Consider the following 22,236-nt stretch of genomic DNA (forward strand, 5'->3'; position numbering starts at 1 on the left):
TTCGTGAACAAACGAAAACAATGTACTATATTGCCCACTGCGTCCAGAATTCTTCAGTATCTAGAGATGTCATGTCTGCTCCGCGAAAGAGACTGTCGAAAAGGGCTGTGTCGATACCCTGCAGATCCCAATCTTCCCCTGTTTCAGAAATGTTCATTTGCTCGTACATTTGATCGGACTGGAGATTGTTATCATTCCAAACTGGCAATTCATTCATGACAGTAGAATGTAGTTGATCAAACTGCAATGCCTCTGTATTTTGACTTTCAAGTTCACGTTTACTACCGCTGGAATGGACTGGTTGGTTTGGACGTGGTAAGTTCGCAGACGGGTCGGGTGGAAGTTCCGTGCCAGGGTGCGCTAACGACGCAGAATCCGACTTCTTCAAAGACAGAGATTCAAAATTGATCTTGCCGAAGTATGGAATGTAGATGTTAAGTGCCTTGCCACCGTCTGTCAAATTTCCATCACACTCAAGCTCCCCATCATTGCCCTGAGAGGAGCTTGTATTGTACATAGTGCCGCTGGCAGCATTAGCCTCAATAGTCAGTAGATGATTAATTATTCGACCAAGCTTAGAGGTGATCTTGTCTGAACTATGTCGAGCCGTCGAATCGATGATTTCAAGGGTACGCTCCATCATTCCACGATCGCTAGGGCGACTGTGAGCGAGAAAATTGAAGACGGTGCCATCGTTTGGCACTTCGGTAGACTTATTGAGCTGCTTGCCGGCGCTCATATGGGCGATGCACATAACAATAATAGAGATGAAGGCAATGAATTCGTCGCCGCGACAGTAAAAGTGGACAGGACTGGAGGTTCGAAATGCTAAGTAGCGAGATAGAATCTCCCGGCTAGCATTGACAGCTGTTACTTTGCTATGGTCGTACCTATGATCTGTCGATGATCGCAGCATATATGGCAGATGTAATCGGACCAGAACATGATAATGTGCGAACTGATTCATGACACGAACGGTATCTTCAAGTACTTTCGCGTCATCGCTATTGTCTGTTATAAAGCTGGGTAGCCACCATTGAGAAGGCAGATCTGAGGCCACCCTTTGTAACAATCTATCAGTCTCGTGGAGCTTGGCGAGATCATTCAGATCGGACTCAGATCGCCGCAGTATGTTATCTGCAACGACACAGTGGACGCGCTCCAGGCGTTCCATGGGGCTACATTCTTCTAGAGCCTTGGTTGTAGCGAATTGAGTTTTGATGGAGGTAGGTGGTAAACCTAGCATGATAGAAAGATATCGATCCATCTGAACCAGGCGAAAACAGATTCGATCTGGATCAAATATTGCTCGAGTAGCAGGGTCGAGAAACTTCAAGGAGGGTGAATCAAACCCTCGGTTTATGGCCATCATTTGAGCGACCGCAGTAGCTCGACGCACAGCCATCCAGGAGCGATGAAGGTTACCCGCATGATTCTGGTATATTGCTTCCATCATTATACATTCGATTGCCTCGACGGAGCAAATAAGTTCATCATTGGTTGTCACGAGTCTAGTGGCTTTTTCCACCAGTTGGTCCATCATTTCGAGATAGTAGGCGCCTCGATTGCCCAATTTCCGTACATGAGACAGTGGAATCCCGTGAATGAATGTTCCAAGCAACAGGAATTTACGGGCGATGAGTATGGGATGAGAGCCGAGTGGGGGTAATATGAAAAGCTGTTGGGGCGTTGGCAGGTCAGCGCCTGACATAACAGGACATGAAGTGAATATGCCACAGTTGAGACGCATTGTAGGGCCGCTGGGAAGGGTGCATAAATTCGCAAGATCTTCTTGACTGGGCCATACTGCGAGAAGTTCGCGGGTCAAAGCCTCCCATTTATTGACAATCTGTCTGCGTGGGATTGACGGAGCAGGCAATAATTGTCTTTGGCCCGAAGATAATCTGTGGAGGTTTTGGTCTCTCTATTAAACGTCAGGGAAGTCCAGACTCTCATTGGAAGGATAAACTCACTACTGTATTTTGTTGGCTCGGCGTCTCCTTTTGCGTAGGAGTTTGGGGAGTTCCTACGGGAGCAAGAGCAGAGCGAAGCTTAGATGTCTCCTCATATAGCTGATCGTGAGCATCAGCAGTGCCATTTTGGGTCATTGCTAGCTCAATAAGCTTTTCCAGCCGATCAAGTCGAGCCTCCACCAGGTTCTCGGTGATGGGCGGCACGAGGCCATCTGGTATCTCCTGGCTGATGCATGGCTTTCTTCTTCTCCGACAATTACTGCAAATACTATCGGTAGACGAGGAGAAAATGCAGCGCACTTTGCGTCGCTTACAATCCCAACAGCTTTGTGTACCTTTGCGAACCTTTCTCCGCTTGGTCTCGGGACTGTCGTCTCGGTGAACTTCGGACATGCTGTACTTGTTCTGTGACTGAGTTATCCAACTGCAGCATAGATTGCCTCACTCTAAGTGAGCGACAGAGATTCAAAAGTATGCTGAATAATGGGGGAGTAGATGGTTGCGAGCCTCGTCGTACCGCCGAGGTATCTCGGTCGAAGCGTGCGAGTCAGCGGTTGATGGTCGCAGTGTTTCGCCCGAGCTCGGCGGAACCAACGGCTTCGCACCACTCCAATCTTTCGACATGGTGATGTGAACCTCCACCCAAATTAGGTGATCCTGCTTACAAGTCATACATGAATTATGATATACAAGAAAAACATAGAAATTGTCATTTATAATTAATAACTTGAACCGAAGGCTCGGTTCTAGATATTCCTTATATAAAGGACCTTCGATCTGTACAGTCACTATTCATTTTTCAAGAACTTCTTCAGTATTATCTTCTTCATACATACCATTTCAGATAAAGCCTCGATTCGATTATCCTCTTTCGCCTATATTCGTCAGTTTATCTAACATAAACAACCAATATGGTCAAAATTGCAATTGCCGGAGGCTCTGGTGGTAGGTTTGACTGATCTTACCATGTTCTATTTCCTGCTAATAATATTGCAGGCGTTGGACAAGAGATTGTTGATATCCTTGTTGCTACAAAGAAGCACGAAATTCTTTTGCTCTCTCGCAAGGTCAGTGAAATATCTCGTCAGCCTCACTTTCCCCATCCGCCAACTAACGCATTCACAGGACGCTCCAGCTGAATCAGCTTCTCAGGCAACTACCTGGATAAAGACAGACTACAGCAACGTTGATGAGCTCGCACAGATTCTTCAGGGGGTTCATACAGTGCTTTCCTTCGTGACTGAACAGGAGGATCCTACTAGCCCCGTACAGAAGAAGCTCATAGATGCATCGGTTAAAGCCGGTGTGAAACGTTTTGCTCCAAGTGAATGGGTCTCGTGAGTAAAACAGTGATACCTTGGCTGATCAAGATTTACTGACTCTTTGCAGAAGTGGTTTAGCTCATATGAGCTGGTACGGATTCAAGGAAACTACCCGCCAGTATCTCAAGGACTTAAACAAGGACAAGAAAGTGAGAATCCACAATCAAGATTGAATAGATAAAAATCGAACTTGGGGCTTACATGAAGCTTCTAGGTTCTTGAGTATACCTTGTTCCAACCCGGTTACTTCCTCAACTACTTGACTCGTCCCTATCCTTCGACCAAGCACATCCCGCTTACGGACCTGCCATGGGACTTCAATAACCGCCGTTGGTTGGCGGTCGATGAAGGCCAGAATTCTACTTTGACCTTGACTACAGTTGCAGACCTTGCCAATGTCGTAGCTCAGGCCATTGAATTTGAAGGCGAGTGGCCTGTTGTTGGTGGCATTAAAGGAAACGACATCACGATGGGCGAACTCCTCGCCCTCGCTGAGAATGTCCGCGGTACGTCTTTCTACAAGACAGCACGACACTATTTTAGAGGCTTGCTAATCAAAGTTTTATTAGGTGGCAAACCATTTGCCGTTGAACATGTCAAGGCCCAGGATCTCGAGGCCGGAACATGGAAGACTTCGTGGACGCCCGTCATTGAGCATGCTTCGATTCCACCGGAGCAACGTGCCGGACTAGCCCGGTTCTTTACTTCTTCGATTCTTTTGGCAGTCAATGCTAATCAACTTCTTGTCTCTGATAGCTGGAACCAATTGCTTCCTGACTACAAGTTTACTGTTATTGATGAGTTTCTGATTGAGGCCTGGAAAGGCAAGCCTTGAGTTTCTCAATAATCTGTTAAAGACTGTTAGGTCAAACCAATTGTCTTTTTAGAGTCGTGTAATTGAAGTTTCGGTAGTATTTGATCGATATATATATCTACTAGTACTATTATCACGCAAGGCTTGGAGAGAAGTCGGCTTCTTGAAGGAATTTTTTAATCGCTCTAATGAAATGTCTTTTCAGGATACGATTTTGTACCAGGCACTATGTGGCGGCTTCAGTAGGAGCTCTCACCATTCGAGATTCCATGGCTTCCTCGTAAAGTTTTGGGTCCGTCGATTGAAGATCTTGAAGGAATTCCTCTAATGGGTCAATTTCAGGCCCATAGCTGTCTCCGTCAGTTTAATCATCGTAGACGAATCATGGGAGGTTGCTACTTACAATGACCGTCTAAGATTAGCTACACGAACATGTGTAGTGAGCTTCATATCTTGTGTCTCTCGATCACTTAGGCTCAGCAGTCTCTCAAATTCAGATATGACTGGCTTCCCAAAAGAATCATCCCACGGCAAGATACAATAAAGTATGGCGAGCTCAAAAAAGCGAGGATAAAATCCCGAAAATCCCCAGTCAACGAGACCAATGGAGCCGTCACTCTTCAAAATCATGTTTCTCTGAGAGGGATCCCCATGGCATAGCACTACTGAAAAAAGTGTCAAATCGATATATTTATCTCGATGGTCCTTTAGCCTGTTTTTTATATGAATTTTTCGTTCGCGTAGCCTCTTGTTCATATAAACATTCTTGTGTTTTTGCCTCAGATTCATCCACCCATCCATACTTCAGTACAATGTGGTCGGAAATCTTGATGATTCGGTTTGCCATGCATTTGGACCTCGATCATCCCTCCCTTCTCTTCCGCCTGGTGACAGAGCCCAACCAATGCTTCATCGTCTGTGGCTTCGATATCAAAGGACTCCATGGTAGTGCCTAGGCAGCTGATTGTGTGAATGGCTCTGGAAAGCTTGATATTTAATTCGTAGCGCCCAGAATTGGATGTTAATATCAGTATTGGCTACTGGTGAAATAAATATGAGGTTTGCGTGGTTTGTGAGGGGCAAGCATTCCTTGCACATGACCTGAGAATGAGAATCCATGTTCAAGTTGATAACATTTCATATGATTGATGCTTCATATACAGCAAAATGATACGTATGCGAGTTTGAATTTCACTTGCGAACATATCGCGACAGATTGATCAACTTTAATCCACTTATAATCTATTTTTGGTTAACAGCTTCACAATATTTCCCATCACTAGGCACTGAAGAGGCTCTGGAATCACAACGCAGCGAATTATATCAGGTTGAATGCAATTGTCTCTCTGTTTGAGATATCGTCAACATCAAATGTTCTGCAAAATATTGTGAGCAGTATCATACTCACCTTCTTCTTCCAAGGTTTACTGGAACTCCCCAGTAAAGATTATTGTGGAGAAAATCCGTCAATCCTTTACAGACGTCCACCCGAGATGCCCAAAGCGCACTATAGTCATATGTCAATACTGCTTTCCACGAAGTATACGATCATCTCGAATTCAATATTTGACTTCCAAACCATAGAGTTTCCTTAGCTCGAAGATCCACAAATGCCTTAGGGATAATACGGGGAAGAAAACTTACTTCGGTCGCAAAAAATCACATGTACCTCGGCGCGTGCCGGTGAGTAAAGCTTAACACTGAGAATGGCACTAGAATGACACCAAACAAGCGATCTTTTCTACATTCGTAGAGAGACAGGTGAAGATCTCATGTTCGACCACAGAACTACGGCAGTCTAGAATGACCGCTCTCCATGAACTATTGGACCCGGCTAAAGAATACGGTGTATATACGCAAGAAAAGAGGAATGGCATCAAAACTCAAATCAGCGAAGTACTATTCAACTCCCCGCAATCACCACATAAAGACCCTGATCGGGTTATAGAAGAGATCGACTCTGGTGCGGAGTATGCATGGTGATCGTCCATTGCTGGTACAAGTATACCGAAGATCAAAAATTGAATGATTTGAAATACAGATTCAATAGTTGAACGATTTTCTGGCTGTATATTTTGCTTTTTCTTTCGCTACCCCATCCATGTTGGTGGACCTCGGAGTCTCTGGGGTCATATGTTCCCCATGGGGAACGGTAGTTATGAGAAGCCGAGATATCCGTCGGGATCTGGTACTTGACGGTTCGCGACCAGATTTCAGACTGAACGGTCGAACCAGGTAAATGAAAGTGCGGGGTGAACTAAAATTTCAGAGCTGCAACGAATAAGGACTGAAAGTCCATTTTAGAGAATAACTAACGGTACGGTACCGAGCTCTGATCCAAACCACCTATAGATCTACATAAAGTTGAATCAACCAGTAAATGTCGCAATAATACTCAGCAAATTCCAAAGAATTCATGGATTACATTCCAGAACCAGAGAAGATCTATAGCAGACCGAGATATACTCAAGCAGTCTGAAATGAGCACGAGGCCATCGCCCCCAAACAACGGATTTTATTCCCAATCAATACAATGGTAGCTTAGCACCATCAATGAGTTAGTCAATTAATCTAATAGACTCTCTAACCCTGGACCCTACCTTCCTAAGCACTAGCATATACACTGGCCCCCGATAGGCACATCCCTACGCCCGGTGGGGTGCCACATGTGAAATTCAACACATGGTAGCAATCGCTAGCTCGCTCCAACACTAAGTCTCAGTCCCACCAATACAAACTTCCATCAATTTGAGAGAAAGAATTGCACTTTGCTCCCATGGTGGCGTTAGCCCGGGTACCCCAACAATTTGCACCGAGTATGTTCTGCTGACGAGGCCCGTTTTGCCCTTGCTCCGCGGCGCACATATGCAGGAACGGCCGCTCTAACTTGTTCGGGGCCGGTACCAAGGATTTCTAGCCCGTTTCATGTCATGGAGCCGGATAGCCGGTGGGGATTGTCTGAGACTTAAGATTCTAGATCTTAGAATGTTCTTTTGGCTGAATTCCCCGGTTCTGGGTTTTGGTGGTGACGCTAGTTTCAGCCGCTCCGTTTACAGTGTTACCTGATATTAATGGTCTATCATGACGAAGGTTCGACTTGTGTAAAACCTGAATTTAGTGCGGTTTTTTTCTGTTCTCTCTCGATGTTATGGAGGAAAGTAGGGGCGAAAAGAGAATCCACTCCTGCGGGGCCGAGATGCCGTGTTCTATCTTACATGTACTTAGCGATCGTCGTTGGACGGGATCGTTGCTGCCGTTGGATTGGAAATAGAGGGGGCTGATTCATGTAGCTTCGTCACTTTTTGTCTTGTAATTTTTGAATTTCTTTTTATGTATTATGGTGTTTCGTCACTGCATTAGGATGGTAGACGCTGGCTGGTGATACAATGGGCAAAAATACCACAGATAGAGAAACAAAAAAGTCAAATCGTCCCATTCTCCAGGCATGGTAGTAGGAAATGCCCTTAACTAGACCATTTTTGATCCCCCGTTCCTTCCACATACGCCATGGTGCATTTTCCGTAACGCCTAGTACCTCTGAATCGCAACCCGTTTCAGATCGATTTTTCTTTTGTCCCCACCAGTGTATCCTGTGTAGGAAGTAGTATAAGGGTCCAACAGCCTAGTTTAGCCCTGCGCAACGGCTAACGTGCATTGCCCCGCGCAAATGTAGAGGAGGGGTCCCAGTCCTGCGCATTTTGCGACGAGCTGGGAGGGCGGGGTCCTGAGAAACTCATAGACGGACGTGTGTATCGAGCTTCACGTCCAAAGTGAACGTTTCGATCAAATGTCGGGCTTGGACTGGTTACTGATGTCCGACCAGCCATGCGTGAGGGGCTGGGCGATCGCATGTTGTATGGCGCGGGGCTTCTTGGGTTGTTGGTGGTCAGCATTTCGAATCCTTTGCTATCTATGTAGCGATCATCGGCTTCGGCTGAGATAAATTCATGCCGTCGTGCAAATCCCCGTCGGAGTAGATCAAGCCATCCGGCAAACATAGATGGACGAGCGAATAGAGCAAAGTTCCAGAACCCCACAAGAGACAAGAGATAAACCACGGCCAGTAGTGTGGCTTCGTTCGGACCCATTCCCGTTACACGGTCCTTGCATTGCTCTTTAGTGCCACCAAGTCCCAGACACGTGAGCCATGGTGCGGCATTCTTGATGTTAGTTGGAGTGGGGCTGACTTGATCGTCGAGATTGATGAATACGACAGCGAAGAAGATCACGTTCCCAAGAATGATCAGCACTAGCGCAACCCCGCGCCATTGTAACTGCAACACGCGCTGCATCCTGCGCCATGCGTGGCGTGCGGAGACAGTGCGAACACTAGCTGTGTATGAGGGGAGACCGGAACTATGTTCAGTAGTCGAAGCGGATTTGTCGAAAAGTGAACGCAGATAGATGTGCATGCAATAGGCCATGGTTGTCACCTGTAACACCAGAGCGGCGGCGGCAAATGCCATAATCGGGGCCCAGTAATCATCTAGACCCTTATCGATATTTATGTGGCAAATCTGTCCAAATCGGAAAGATACTCCCGTAAACTTGAGCATAACGGCGAGGCCGATGGCAGGAATTCCAAACCCAGCCACGAAGGCGGACCACATGAACTTTGGCCCCAGAACAACCTCCCAGCAGACTTGCAGATGAAACGCGATAGTGCGGATAAAACCTGCTGCGTGTCAGCGGTTAAATCCGTGATTTGTCAATGACATTTCCTTCAGGTAGATGATCTTACTCCACATGACCACCAACCAGCCCCCAAATAGCAATAGTGAACCAGAAAAGGCGCAAGATAAGTCGCTGTACATATCATTAGGTGTGATTTGATTGTGGCATTGATTAGGCTGGGCCCCAAGAGGAACGATGAAGGCGATCTAAGAATATCAGTTAGAACTATTTCAAATAATTCCTTCTCAAGGTTTGCCACGGTACTTGCCTCCATGCAGCAGATGCCCAGAGTAAAGCAGATGCTCAAGTAATGTCGGTTGGTCCATTTCGGAGAAAGAACGGCATATGAGATGAGGATGAAAATACAAAGAGGGAGAATGGCGACGCTGATCCAGCTAGCGACTGCGACTCGTTGAGCAATGTCTATAGTTTAAGTTATGGTTAGATATTGCCATTGGCTTAGCATAGAGGTACAGGTAAACTCACTATCGGCATATCGCCAGTCAGCAAGAGGGCAGGGTAGACAACAAGATATGTTATTAGTTTTGTAAGGAAAGGTTTCGCAGTATCGTCCGCCGATGACTATAAGAGTGGACTGTCAGTTAAAGACATAGAAAGATCAGGATACCATTGATTCCAGCAACATACATCCACCTGTTGAGGGGAATAGATCCTCTTGCAAGAATACTCCTGGGCAGCGTCCGCTTAAGTCCACCATGTTGAAGATTGCGTTAGGTCAAGGCCCGCATATCCTAATTGATCTATATAATTAATCCAACGCGCCAGCGCGACGAGACCGCGCGCGAGGGAGTGAAATCGCGCAGTGTGGAAAATGTGTCAGATGGATCTGGGGAACGGAAATCGAGTCTAAGTGGGCACCACCCTGGTATACATAGTCCAAAAAAGGACCCAGTCGATTTGGGCTTGAGCCACCGGAGGGGAATAAAATCCCCCAAGCAAAAGCAGTTGGAGTGGGGCAGGAAGGTGGGTCTGACTGCGCAGTCTCTTCGTAGCCCGCGCACGTCTACAATAGGCCCTATTCTTTCAGCCCAGCACACGAGCGGCCCTGGTCGCCCGCAGAGGCGTTATTGGACTGAGAGGGGTGTAACACACGGTCCCCTGGAGGGAACCTGAGTACAATCAGCGCTTGGCAAACCCGGTCGACGCGAGTATACATTAGGGTTTGGGTCAAAATTACAAGAGTGAACACTCCCTAGGTAACGATCTTCGTACGACTTGTCTGGTTCTAGTTACTTTTTACTGCAATTTTTTCTTCACAATTGAATTTTTGGGTACGCTTGGACTGGTTTTAGCGAGGGATCAGCATTCAAACAGGATCATTAGCCGTGACAGCACTCGGTCTGGTGGATGTTCTCTCGGTACCACGGTCGCATTCATATTGATTCTGGAAAGAAAATTGCCGCGTGAAACCTAGGATGGGTAATCCATGGTACAGAAGTGAGTTTAGACCATGTTGATCTAGAAACCACGTTTAAGCCACGTTCGGGAGAGGGGGAAGAAGGAGATGGCGAGGTACGGGGAAAACATGAAAATACATCTTGTCTGCATATTCAGGGGCAAAAACTCAACCCACGATGGTTTACAGCTCCCCACAAACAACGTACTGTATATACTCACATTAAATTACACGACTATAATCAATAGCGCATGCTAGTAAGATACAATCAAACTGAATTCTGCTGGCTTTGTGCAACTATTGTCTTGTTTTCCCCTGGTGCATCATACAAACACACAATATTGATTCTATCCTACTCCATACCCGTTGACTTTGTGCTCCATACGGAGACGATTCCCGCAAAAACTCCATAACTCCATAACTTGTCACAATGGCACTGTTTCGACTCAAGCCACTGGGGCCTTTCGCCGCGTCATGTTCTAGATCCGACTTATTTACTTCCTAGTCAAGCTTAGTGGTGACTTAGTCTCCTCGGCAGCCTTAAATGTGCTGCTATAGGCATGCACATGACCGAGGCCCCCACCGCGCAAGCCAGAATGCTACTTAGTGGACCACTGGACACGAGGCGAATACGGAGAAATACACCCCGTAGATCCTAGTTCGATTCTGTCTCATCTATGAGGAGATTAATGAACATGAATATAGAGTTCCACACCAAGAACGGAGCACGGAGCACGGAGATTTCAACATAGAGTGCGGAGTACAAATTACAAACTACAAACTACGAAAATAACTCAGTAGTTGGGTTGTTTGCGTGAGACCATTCTACTTGGCATCCTTGTTTTTACCCCTTTTTTTCTTCCTATAATCAAATATAACAGATGGTACCTTAGCACCCGATTCGTTGAGATTTCACCCATGTAATCTGTTGTGACCATCACAAACAAATCCCAGGACCCCATGGTAACCCAGTCCCAACGTCCTGATTTGTCCCATGACCTCAGCTCGCAGCAAAAGATAAAAAATCAACTCGGATTGTATTCCGCTTCTTCTTCCAATGGCATGATTGAACTGCACCAACTGGAAGTGGCCAGTGCCCACAGACATCTTTTCCCGGTGATCCTCGCGCCAAACCGCCCAATCATCACGGATAACTCGTCTGCGACCGTGATCGCCCCCAACATTTGTTGTACATACTACCAATGATATCTCATGCGGACCTTTTTATTGACAGTGGGCTGACAGCTCGCGCATGACAATTGATAAGTCCAGTCTGCCTCGTTCTATACGTCAATTCATCATTTATCGTTTATCGATTGTGCCATTGACCCCTCAGTCTTACGGTACTTTCCTATCAATCGTCATGTTCTGGACTTGTGCGACCAACTCTTGGTCACTCTGTTCCTGGGATATTTATGGTGTCCCTTTCAGATACATCGATTGGTTCAACAGATCGAATTGACCTTTTTGAAATGGGCTAGTCATATATGCGATCATCGTTATCAATAGGACCGTGCTATATGCTTCTTCCCGTCTCCCCTGTGGGTTTGGCAGCTCGTCCAGTCCAGATTCTTTAAGGATGCGATCAGCTCAGCCTCATACATTTCCTTGAGATTGATCTGCGATCCATGCGCCATCATCAGGCCCGATCGCAATAACTGTCTAGCCATTCCTTGTTCAGAATCCGAAAAGAGCCAAGGCTTCGGTGATCGCCGTTGTACCAATCGCGAACCTCATTCTTCTGCTGCAGGTAGGCCATTAGAATGCGAACCTGGTCTGATAATTTGCCTTGTCCTCAAATAGGCAGCCCCAGAGGATTCAAAGATACGAGGTCCATTTAGCCAAGTAAACTTGGACCGACTGGAAGAAGGGTTCTATTCCAAATCATGAAATGGCAATTTTCCGCAGAGCACAATCAAATCCAGGCATCAAGAGCGAGGAAATACTTTTGGGATAATGAAGAGACCTCTCACCGCATCTCATATCCAGCCGAGCCCACACTCCTCCGTCGTCGATATATGTAGTAAGTGATCAACCGTTAAGGCTACAACTCAACGGCCGAAGTGGGACCAAATTCCTGATCTTCTTTAGTCAATCCTTCACCCGTCGCAAATTATCGCAAGATTAATTCATTTACTATCGCCCCTTCCTACTCTTGGCTGTTAATTTCAATCAAAGGATTGACCTGCGATCCAATTGAATTATCATTTCCATGGTCGCCTGGAGCGGAGCAATCCTCCTTGACATGATACCTCTGATCACAAGCATATGTAACTTATTGCGAGCATTTCAGGGGCCAAAATAAGAGGCATGCATCAAGCTTGATCCACATACAATCAAGTTTGTAACAACAAAGTGATCTGTGTCGTCAAATCAAGCACTTGAACAACAAATGAGAAGCCCACAGGTGGAGATGCCTCATCCTTCACATGAAGGGTTCCGAGTATCCTGTGATTAAAAATTCAAGATCAAATTGCAGCTTCAAGTCACACTCCAAAACAAACGTTCACTAGAGATACAAAGCCGTTATATATATAGCCTCTTAAACAAGATCCCCGATCCAACGTTTATAGCTTCCCCTGAATCGTACGGATATCTATCCTTCCGAGGTCCCGAGATGAATAAATCCACTCAAAGGAACCGAACCGTATGTCCCCACACGGCTACAAATCGCGATACTTGCTTCTTCAGCTTCATATTTCCCTTGCTACAAGGCAAACGGCCCTTTTCTCATGAACGGGTAAGTTCCGGTCCCCATGTGTGCTTGGCATAAGTAAGATTCACACAGAATGCGGAGGAATGCCGGGTGTGGTTCGGTAAACCTTCCACCCTGTGGGGATTTAACGCTTATCGGTGGGGGCGTAGATTACCCTAGAGCCAATACTATTGTTACAGTAGGCTAGGGTTGGGGAGGAGAAAATAATCAGATGGGGATCAGGATATGCATTGTATACTTGAAGGAATAAATAATGTATTAATGGTTTAGATGGTGGAGAATGATAAGGGTAAGGCTAAGGCTAAGGCTATGGGGATCAAATCAAGCCTGGTTCCGACCGTTGAGTAGGGAGCTTGGCCTTTAGTGAATAATGTGACGTAGAATGGAGCGGCTTACGACGCGGGAGACCGATTAAACCTGCTCAGCGGCTCGGAAATGATGCAACTTGGGCCGTGCAGAAGGAAACTTGGCCGAGTTCTACCCTGCAGACTCAAATTAGGCGGATTTCCTGTGGATTGAGAAAGGAGGGGGGTGAAAAATTTTCAACTCTTCTCAGAGTGTATATTTGATTTGACTTCTTTCTACTAATATTATATGACTTTGGCATCTTGACATTGATCTCCCGAGGCTCTGTGAGGCTCTATGGGCTATATCATGTATGGGGTATAGCATTGCTTCTCGCACCACTCAATTCAAACCATGCATGAACAGGTATTTGACCTCAGAATTGCCCTTTGTTGGACGGGGGGACTGGAATTCCTGTAGGCTTGTTCACAAACTGATGTCCGAAGATCGAATTGATCAGCACAATTCCAGTTTAAGGTTGAACTCGATGTCCACGATCCATCTGATGTTGATTGGATAGAAATGGTTCATCGTCCATTGCCGTATGAAGTTGCAGACTAGCAGTTTGAGGTGGCTCTGTCACGTTTATTGACGACCAGCGGGTGCGATGAGGGTGCAATTGAAGGTATAGGGTATAACGGAGGCGATTCAGAACGTATCATTCAACTGCCTGACAAATAAAGGGAGCTCTCATCCCAGTTCCATTCCTTGAGCAACTGTTGAACTCGGTACTCAGTCGCCCAACCCAGATCCGCTTCAACGGCTCGCAGCAACCGCACATTAACTCGACGTTCCCGCGGATCAGTCAGACATTGTCCACTAACAAAGAGAGGCTGTAACGAATTGATACGAACACTCCCATCAGGACGAGACAGAGCTATGCCAACAATCTCACGGCTATGAAAACCGATTTCGGCTTCGATGGAACGATATGACTGGAGTCGCAACGTGATCGTGTTTCGTCGGCTAGTGGTATCATGAGGTTTGTTAATCAACAGCATGATGCGTGCCATGTGGTAATGCTGCATACTTGAGGCACACATGGGGATGCTATGCCACACTTCTTGCAGAGTGACCAAGTCTTTGGCTTCTTCCAGCGAGTTGCAATGTGACCTCTTTGAGGCATCAACCCTTGCACACGCTTGAAATGTGCCTGGTAGTCCTCGATACCAAACGTCTAGTTCGGCTTCAAGCCGGTACCATCGCTCAAGAAGTACCTGCTGGGAAATTCCAAGGGGTCCGCTATCCATGGATTGGTTATCGCTCGAGTTCAAATTATCTCCGGAGCTAATGAAGTTGACGATCTTTGAGATAATCCACACCAAAGCGTTGCAGATGGTGTCTTCTTTCATGAAATCGTCATTGTCTGGGTATCCTGTTGCTGCTGTGTTACTGGGACGAACAAATCCCATGCTATCGAGCCGCAATCCCGCTTCGGTCCAAAGGACCAAATCCTCGGTGTTCAGCCTTGTATGGCACTCATTGATGACTGGTCATGTTGTTAGTAGAGACTTTTGGATAAGGTATGGCGAGTAATGCTAATAAATGACTCACAAGCTGCCAGATAATCCTGCCGTGCGAAATTCCAGAACGCCGCCCTCCGAGCTTTCGAAAGAGCAGATTTCCTCATTGTCTGATACGGACTGTCCCCATCTGAAGAAGACGATTCCAACGGCATTATTCCGACCTCCGCTACGTCAAGCAATGATTTTACGCCGCTTAAATGACGATTCCATGCCGGTCCAGTCGCATCAAGAAATTCATACACCGATAAAATAGCAGTCGCCGCTAATACCTCATCCGAATGAACACCCCGCGATAGCCGACTATTTGATAATCTCCTCCGTCTTTTGCGAGGATTTTCTCCATCTCCACAAAGCTCAGCAGCCTGCCACTGCCCAAAAGCTTCGGGTGTGCTCAAAGGAGGCGGACCCTCTGTATCGGGTTGCAACTCTTTCATTAGCAACTGAATGGCCTTTTCATAATACTTCGCCCCATGCCAGAGGAAGTCGTCGTCTTTGCCAGGCCAGATTTCCATGGCGGCCTGTCGAGAACAGACTCCGCCCATCTTTGCTTTAGCACCTTTGACACGACCTAATTGCTTTGCAGCGTATGCGCAGGCGGCATACTTGAGGAGTGGGTTCGACATTGCTCTCACGGGGACATAGGATGCGAAATACGTGCCAAGGTCGAATAGGTCCATCCTAAGAAATGGTCAATCAACAAAATCATCCAAGGGTTCAACAACACGCGATCCATACCATAAGCCTGGTCCTTCTGAGTAGTGACGCAGCAAGAATGCCACTTCAAGGTCTGTCTCAGCATTACTTTCTACTCTGTGTTCTACTGGCAACCGGGCTGCTGCGGGTCGTGAGGGGAGAGATGCACTCCTTTGGTCTGGAGTTTGGAGAGTTGTCGAGTCGACCGATGGAGACAAGGAGTGGGATGGGTTTAGGAGGAAGTTGATGTTGGTGTTGTTACTGCTGGCCGACAGGGACATGGAGGGGGAGGTGAGAGGTGGCATAGCACTGCCTCGTGATCGACTTGGAGAAGGGTAAGAGACGGTATCGGAAACGGAGGCATGGTCCAAAGGAGAATATGGGTAGCGATCATTGCTTGCGACCGCCGACAAAGCTTCCAAGCCATGTGTTTCTGCATCGCTTGTCCTTGATACACTGCCCCATATTTGATTTTGCGAATGAGCCAGAGCCATCGCACTGGACTCGGCTAGCGATGTCTCGATGTCATCGGCATACGGGTCGGAGTTGTCAACGAAGATAACTGAGCAAATTATCAATAAATATCTCTCTGGTCGCTCGATTTCCGACTCATACCATGTTTTGGAATGTCTAACCACACACTATCTTTATCGAATGTGTTCTTGTACGAATAGAAACCTTTCAGATTACCACGACCTTCAGGTGTCGGCTCGCCTTCCTTATTCATGGACGCGTTCTGTTGATGACGAAAGACGATGCCTTCGCTAGGTCGACACTCTCGACCGCCCTTGCGACATTGTGAGCATTCTGGTTTTTGTTCGTCGCCTGTTTCGGACTGTTAGCGGGGTGGGGCGTGGTTGTTATGATTCAGGGTTCGCAGGGATGGGTACATTTGAGCTTTCGAGTACGGCATGTTAAGCTGCATGGCGCTTAGGTTAGAATTAATTGATGATGGGGAAACAAGCGGGGGGCTTACCAGCCAGTTCTAGAGCGCATGCCGGGCGTAGCAGGCACATGTGGTGAAAGTTTCAGCCCATTACCAGGATGAAGTGTGATGAACCCCGGAAGGAGGAAAAACCATGAAACCTGGAGTCTGCGGGGAGACACCAGGTGACCCGGGGGAACAGCGCGGCCCCCACAACCAAAAGGAGTTTTCTACTCTTGGTAATCCACTGACTTCCAGGGTTCTTTTCTCTCTTCGCGCAAATTAATTATTCATAATTTTTTTTATATATCGCGCATAACTTCCGAATTTTACTTGATTTGGTTTCACTCTTCTCAGGTTTCACTCTTCTCATACTCCTCGGTGTCAAGGCTGGGCTCCGTTCCGGTCTCGGCCTTGTCGGCGAAACGCGCACAGACTGAACACATGCGGGGACACAGCCCGGGGGCCAAGGGCTAAGGGCAATTGTGTCATCAATTACTCAGTAAAAGTGGAAATACTCCATAAAATATGATTTCAGAAGTTCTATGCGGCTCGGTAAATGAATAATGTTATGCATGGCTGATTTGTGATATTGTCTCCACAGATTGGGACCGTGTGCAATGCCAACAGAGTATGTGCTGACTTTACCTAGACAACTTACAATGGATTTATTTACAACATATAAACCAGAAACTGATTTTTTTCACATCAATATATAGAAAATATATGACTGGATATACATCAAAGGTGATTGGCTCACTGACAAGCTGCATGGTAAATCGTTTGTGGATCATTGAATGGGTCACCACATGACTGTCAATATGAATGTATAAGGGCCATAAATCCCATACTATAGCCAAGTACCCAGTACAAAGAAAGACGCGGCTCGTACTACATGAAGCGTTTTTGTAGTTCATAGTATATACAGCTTTGAAGAAAATAAAGACCTGATAATATGTCGATAGCAACAGTATCACGATCCGCACGTCTCGACATCTCAGGCTAGTTCTCGCTCTAGTAGCATTCCTTTGAAACATCCAGCTGTGAGCTTAAATGACAGCTAAAACACATTAAGCTTTCTAATCCTTGCTGTCTTACATTCATTGCCTGAAGAGCATACGCACAGCCGTAACAATAATTGCCAAAAAAAAAAAAGTCGCCTTATATTCAGTGAAAATAAGATCCCATATATCGATTCATAAACCACTGCCAAAATGGTTTCAGGACATTTTTACATCATGTATTCATTATACTCATAAGCAAATACTGCCACAGGATACAATTGATCTTAAGATAGAATTCAGGTTCAGTGTGGAGATGTTCCACCGATACTTCACATGGTTCTGTCGATCCTCAAAGCATCCGGTTCACGCCGTTGCTGATGTGGTTCCTGGATCACGAAAATCATCACGCCCCACTCTAAAACGTGGAATTGAAATGCATTATGATGCGTACCTGCAGATGTAAGATCACTATTAGTCTCAAGGTTTTCGCCGAGGAGTCTAGCCCATCCTTTAAATATCCCCGGATCCACTACTGGCTGGGGGCGACTAGTTGGCTCAAAGGACATCTTCTGGGATATAGTCAATATGAGTCTAACAAATCATTAGAAAGGAGGGTAGGTCTTTGACCTGTCACACTAATAAGACCTGACGAACTACAAAGATCTTCTTTGGGCTTGATGTATCGCTGTCCATATCTTGGTATTGGCAGGCCTCGCATCGCATCGCACAACAGCATTGTATAGTTAGAGTCAAATAGAAGTTTTAGGGCCATTTACTTCATTATTCATAGAAATTGAAGGAAACAGAAAAAGATTATTACTTCATAAGCTCACAGCATGGCCTTCAAGATCTTTGATTCGTGCCTAGGTAGAGTTTAGCCAAACTTCTTGTCAATAAATAATATTGCAAGAAACATGAAAATAACACATATAGTACCACATAATATATACCAAGAATCCATTAAAGCTTAATGCTCTACTTCGCAACCTACTGAGCATCGATATTACTTTATTTGAGCGATAGGCTTGACACAAGTGTTTTGGCAGGTGATGTCTTTTATGGCGACCAGTGTCCAGCTCTAGCTAGTATGGCATACTAAATAAGACTAGAGAAGAGAAGAGACAGACTAGATTTCGAAATAAGCCCTATACACGGCGATTCAAGCTATTTTGGTTTTTGAGACACCATAATTCTGGAAGAAAGACGGTAACATTGGAAGCCTTCCCTCCGCACTCGGCCCTCATCTCAATATCACGCAAGACACCGCTATCATCTTAACAATTAAATAACGCAAGAGCTACTCCTATCTTCAGCAAATTCAACATATAGCCTTCTCCCTTCATAATACAAACTCTATGCTTCGCTCGAATGGGCTCATTTGTGCGAAATTCCTCCAACCCCGAAGGTCGTCGGGCACTCAAAGAATCGGAGGATCCACCATCCACCAGTTAGCGCCCTCTGCTACGTGGGGCACCGACTTGCCGCTTTTATAAACCCCATCCCGTGTCGGGTTCCCGCGTAGATTCCAGTCTGGATGCTCTACTCCATATTGAGCTAAATTCCCGCCGCTCCTGAAATCCGGGAACTCGAGTGATATCCTGGCTTCCTTCTTCCACTCCGTCTTTTCCCCCGCACTCTCGAGTCAGGGATCAGATGACCATCCCAGATTGGGCGCACATTCGCAGTAGGCTTTTTGTCTGCTTAAGTGGCGTCGAAAGGATTCTATTCTTTGGGCTGCCTCGGGTTGCATGCCTTGCTTTTTGGTTACTACGCGGAGATCCTCGGGCTTTGGAGGATTTGGCATGTGGATTTTATTGGTGTAGTTTGCGTCTTGCAATTTGTAGTGGGATTTCTTTAGTTACTCCTTTTACCATGCGGATCCGAGCTACTGCTCCGGGCATTTACTCCGTTCTCGTGCATTGCGTCCTACGTACTTTAGTGTATGCTTACATGCACATGTAGACTGGACTTGTTGGTGAGATCTTTCTCGCTATAGGTCCATCTATGCAGGGATTCATTCTCGTTACGAGATTCATTTCTCGCTTTGACAGGGTTCTTCACGGCAAACTTGCCCTATAATAATCGTATTCTGCAGGGAAGAGAACATGAACGGGGAAAGTTTAGAATGTACTCCGAGAATAAACTTACACAAAGTGATATCTGACTCGAGTGTCCCGAAGGATAATCGGTGTACATACCACTTCAGGACTGACAGGTCAATGCATCCAACGGTAAGTTTCTGGATTGATTCTCGAACTCAAAGCGCGGAAGTTTCGGAGTTTTCTTGTCTTTCTGATTGTCGATCCCTCGCAGATTGACGAGATCGTAGACTTTCTTTGCATCTGTGCCAAGTATCTACGTATGCCCAGAGTTCGCGTGGCGTAAGCAGAAGTAAAAGATCCACTATCCAGGACGTTAGAGTAAGGCTGGCGGGAGTGGCTTTCAGAGGCAATTCAAACTTTTCAATTTCAATTTTTCGACCGTGGAAACTTGAACTTGAAGTCAGTGCGGTTGGCTGTTTGCCCCCAGGGGAGAGGAGGAATCAGAAATGAGGAGCATTGGGGTATCGGCAAAATGGTTAAAATTGATTGCCGCTAAGGTGACGGTGGTGGTGGTGGCGTCCCGCCTTCGGAAGATACCCGAAATATGGAGATATGGAGGTACGAGTGTACGAGTTGAAAGATGAATGCAAGTTCAATAGAGAAATTGGCCTATAGACCGTTTGTATTTTGGGCTGGTATAATAAAGAAAAGAAATTGAGTATCTGACAATAGATACAGAGATATCTAAAGAAAGTACAGGAAATATAGTATCTGACAGCAAAAAAATGGCAGGTGGCGATTAACCACTAGAGCATGTTCAGAATGAAATAAATGGACCAAAACAGATGAGAAAGGGAATAAATATAAATAATGTGAGCATCAAAGCACTCTACAATTGATCAGAGCGGTCGTGACCTCATGCTTTCCGTCTCCAGGATGGAAATGCAGAAGCAAATGGGCCCGAATGTACATGTGCCCCTCCATTATGCATTGACCATTTAGTCAGAGTTGTTGGTCTTCTCCTCGCTCTCTCCGGAGCTCACAGCCATCTCAGCCTTCTCAGACTCCTGGATGACGTTGTGGTCGGGGATGTCGAGGCCAAGCTCGCGCTGCATCTCAACGATTTGAGCGACAGTGAGCTTAGGCAGCTCAGCGGCGACCTGGAAAGGCCACTTGCCCTCAATGTGGGCCTTGGCGAAGATGATATCAATCTCCTCAAGATCACGACCAGCAGTCTCGGGGTAGAAGAAGTAGGCGAAGGGAAGGGCAGAAAAGTTGACTGCGGCGAAGAACAGGTACAGACCCCAGGGAGAGGCGTTGGAGAAGGCGGGAGTGAACATGACGACGGCGAAGTTGCAAATCCAGTTGGTGCAAGTGGAAGCAGAGCAAGCCATGGTACGGGTGCGGAGGGGGTTGATCTCGGGAGGGTAGATCCAGGGCAGAGGGAGCGTAGTAAAGGCGAAGAAAACGATGAACAGGAAGAGACCAACGATGGCACCCTTGGTGTTCTCTGTGCCACCAGCAGCCAGGCAAGCCATGGCAATGATGAAAGAACTACCCTGACCGGCGAAACCGATGAGGTACAAGTTGCGACGACCAACGTTCTCAACCATGAAGAACGAGGGGATAGTAGCAAGGGCGTAGACGGTGGAGAAGACACCACCGAGAACCAAGGCCATACGGGCAGACAGACCCAAGCTGTCCTGGAAAAGGACAGTAGAGTAGTAGATAGCAGCATTGCAACCAGTGAATTGCTGGAAGAACTGGCCAGAGCAACCAATCATCATGCGCTGGAATTCTTGGGTCTTGCCGAAGGTGAACAGGGTCTTCCAGTTGGCCCGGGCACCCTCCACAGCCTGAAGATCGGCCTTCATCAGGTTAATATCGGTGAGGACTTCCTCGGAGTCGGGGGTGGTGCCGTTCAGGGCAGCAAGCACTTCGCAGGCCTCCTTCTCATGACCCTTGATGATGAACCAACGAGGAGACTCGGGGAGCATAAGACCACCAATAGAGACAATGATGGCGAAGATGATCTGGAAGGCGATAGGAAAACGCCATTGGGCGGAGTTGTTGACATAGGACATTCCGAAGTCGAGCCAGTAGGCGATCAGAGTACCAACAGCGATAATGGCACCCTCGAAGCAAACAAGGAAACCACGGTTGTGGGCCTTGGAACACTCAGACTGCCAAACGGGAATGGTAGCGGTGTCAATACCGTTTCCAAGACCTGAAATAACACGACCGATGACAAGCTGGCCCAAACCCCATTTGTCGCTGTAAGTAACGACAGAGATAATAGTACCGATAACCATGAGAATACCACCACCGACAAGCAGAGGGGTACGGCCGATACGCTCACCGAAGCAGAGCGTGAAGATAGCACCGAAGAAACATCCAATCTCGTAACAAGAGACGACACCACCACGCAGGACCTGCACGTGCATAGACGCGGCATCGGCGAGAATGGGGTACTCCTTGGTGAATTCGGAACCACCAATGATACCAGACATCAGACCCTGATCGTAACCGAACAGAGAGAAACCCATAACGGAAATGAAGGTAATACCCCAATGAAGGCTGCGGCCCCTCAGGCCGGATGTTGTAGTCCACATCTTGACTGACCTCGACCTATACTAGAGGGAGGATGCAAGAGGCAAAGATAAAGAAGGCGACGAAGAAAAAGGAGAAGCTCGGACTCTGGGGGTGGGCATGGAGAGCCTTATGTACTACTCCGTACATGCATTGAATCGGGGAGTCAGCCGTTCCTATGCGTCCCACCGTTGGT

General features: G+C 46.7%; 7 protein-coding genes across 7 annotated transcripts; 1 reads left to right on the top strand and 6 right to left on the bottom strand.

Annotated features, from left to right (window-relative positions):
- Window positions 1-25: 25 nt before the first annotated feature.
- N7478_011232 (uncharacterized protein) lies at window positions 26-2,366 on the bottom strand (the record flags this gene model as incomplete). Its single annotated transcript, XM_056927446.1, has 2 exons — window positions 26-1,924; window positions 1,974-2,366. The coding sequence occupies 2 exons, from the start codon at window positions 2,364-2,366 to the stop codon at window positions 26-28; spliced, it is 2,292 nt and encodes a 763-aa protein (XP_056774494.1).
- A 518-nt stretch (window positions 2,367-2,884) lies between these two features.
- N7478_011233 (uncharacterized protein) lies at window positions 2,885-4,130 on the top strand (the record flags this gene model as incomplete). Its single annotated transcript, XM_056927447.1, has 6 exons — window positions 2,885-2,918; window positions 2,970-3,040; window positions 3,099-3,310; window positions 3,363-3,444; window positions 3,510-3,801; window positions 3,865-4,130. 6 exons carry the CDS (start codon window positions 2,885-2,887, stop codon window positions 4,128-4,130), a joined length of 957 nt encoding a protein of 318 aa, XP_056774495.1.
- A 205-nt stretch (window positions 4,131-4,335) lies between these two features.
- On the bottom strand, window positions 4,336-4,739 carry N7478_011234 (uncharacterized protein; the record flags this gene model as incomplete). The annotated part of the gene is made up of 2 exons (XM_056927448.1): window positions 4,336-4,459; window positions 4,513-4,739. The coding sequence occupies 2 exons, from the start codon at window positions 4,737-4,739 to the stop codon at window positions 4,336-4,338; spliced, it is 351 nt and encodes a 116-aa protein (XP_056774496.1).
- Window positions 4,740-7,753: 3,014 nt separating this feature from the next.
- Window positions 7,754-9,501, bottom strand: gprM (the record flags this gene model as incomplete). Its single annotated transcript, XM_056927449.1, has 5 exons — window positions 7,754-8,784; window positions 8,851-8,989; window positions 9,150-9,206; window positions 9,270-9,365; window positions 9,412-9,501. 5 exons carry the CDS (start codon window positions 9,499-9,501, stop codon window positions 7,754-7,756), a joined length of 1,413 nt encoding a protein of 470 aa, XP_056774497.1.
- Window positions 9,502-13,923: 4,422 nt separating this feature from the next.
- Window positions 13,924-16,496, bottom strand: N7478_011236 (uncharacterized protein; the record flags this gene model as incomplete). Its single annotated transcript, XM_056927450.1, has 5 exons — window positions 13,924-14,750; window positions 14,816-15,465; window positions 15,523-16,042; window positions 16,096-16,305; window positions 16,457-16,496. 5 exons carry the CDS (start codon window positions 16,494-16,496, stop codon window positions 13,924-13,926), a joined length of 2,247 nt encoding a protein of 748 aa, XP_056774498.1.
- Window positions 16,497-17,738: 1,242 nt separating this feature from the next.
- On the bottom strand, window positions 17,739-17,975 carry N7478_011237 (uncharacterized protein; the record flags this gene model as incomplete). The annotated part of the gene is made up of 2 exons (XM_056927451.1): window positions 17,739-17,824; window positions 17,861-17,975. The coding sequence occupies 2 exons, from the start codon at window positions 17,973-17,975 to the stop codon at window positions 17,739-17,741; spliced, it is 201 nt and encodes a 66-aa protein (XP_056774499.1).
- Window positions 17,976-20,449: 2,474 nt separating this feature from the next.
- On the bottom strand, window positions 20,450-22,063 carry mfsA (glucose-inactivated glycerol proton symporter STL1; the record flags this gene model as incomplete). Its single annotated transcript, XM_056927452.1, has 1 exon — window positions 20,450-22,063. One exon carries the CDS (start codon window positions 22,061-22,063, stop codon window positions 20,450-20,452), a length of 1,614 nt encoding a protein of 537 aa, XP_056774500.1.
- Window positions 22,064-22,236: the final 173 nt, after the last annotated feature.

Source organism: Penicillium angulare (genome assembly GCF_028827245.1).
Source record: "Penicillium angulare strain IBT 27051 chromosome Unknown utg000008l_segment0_segment0, whole genome shotgun sequence".
Taxonomy (NCBI): Eukaryota; Fungi; Ascomycota; class Eurotiomycetes; order Eurotiales; family Aspergillaceae; genus Penicillium; species Penicillium angulare.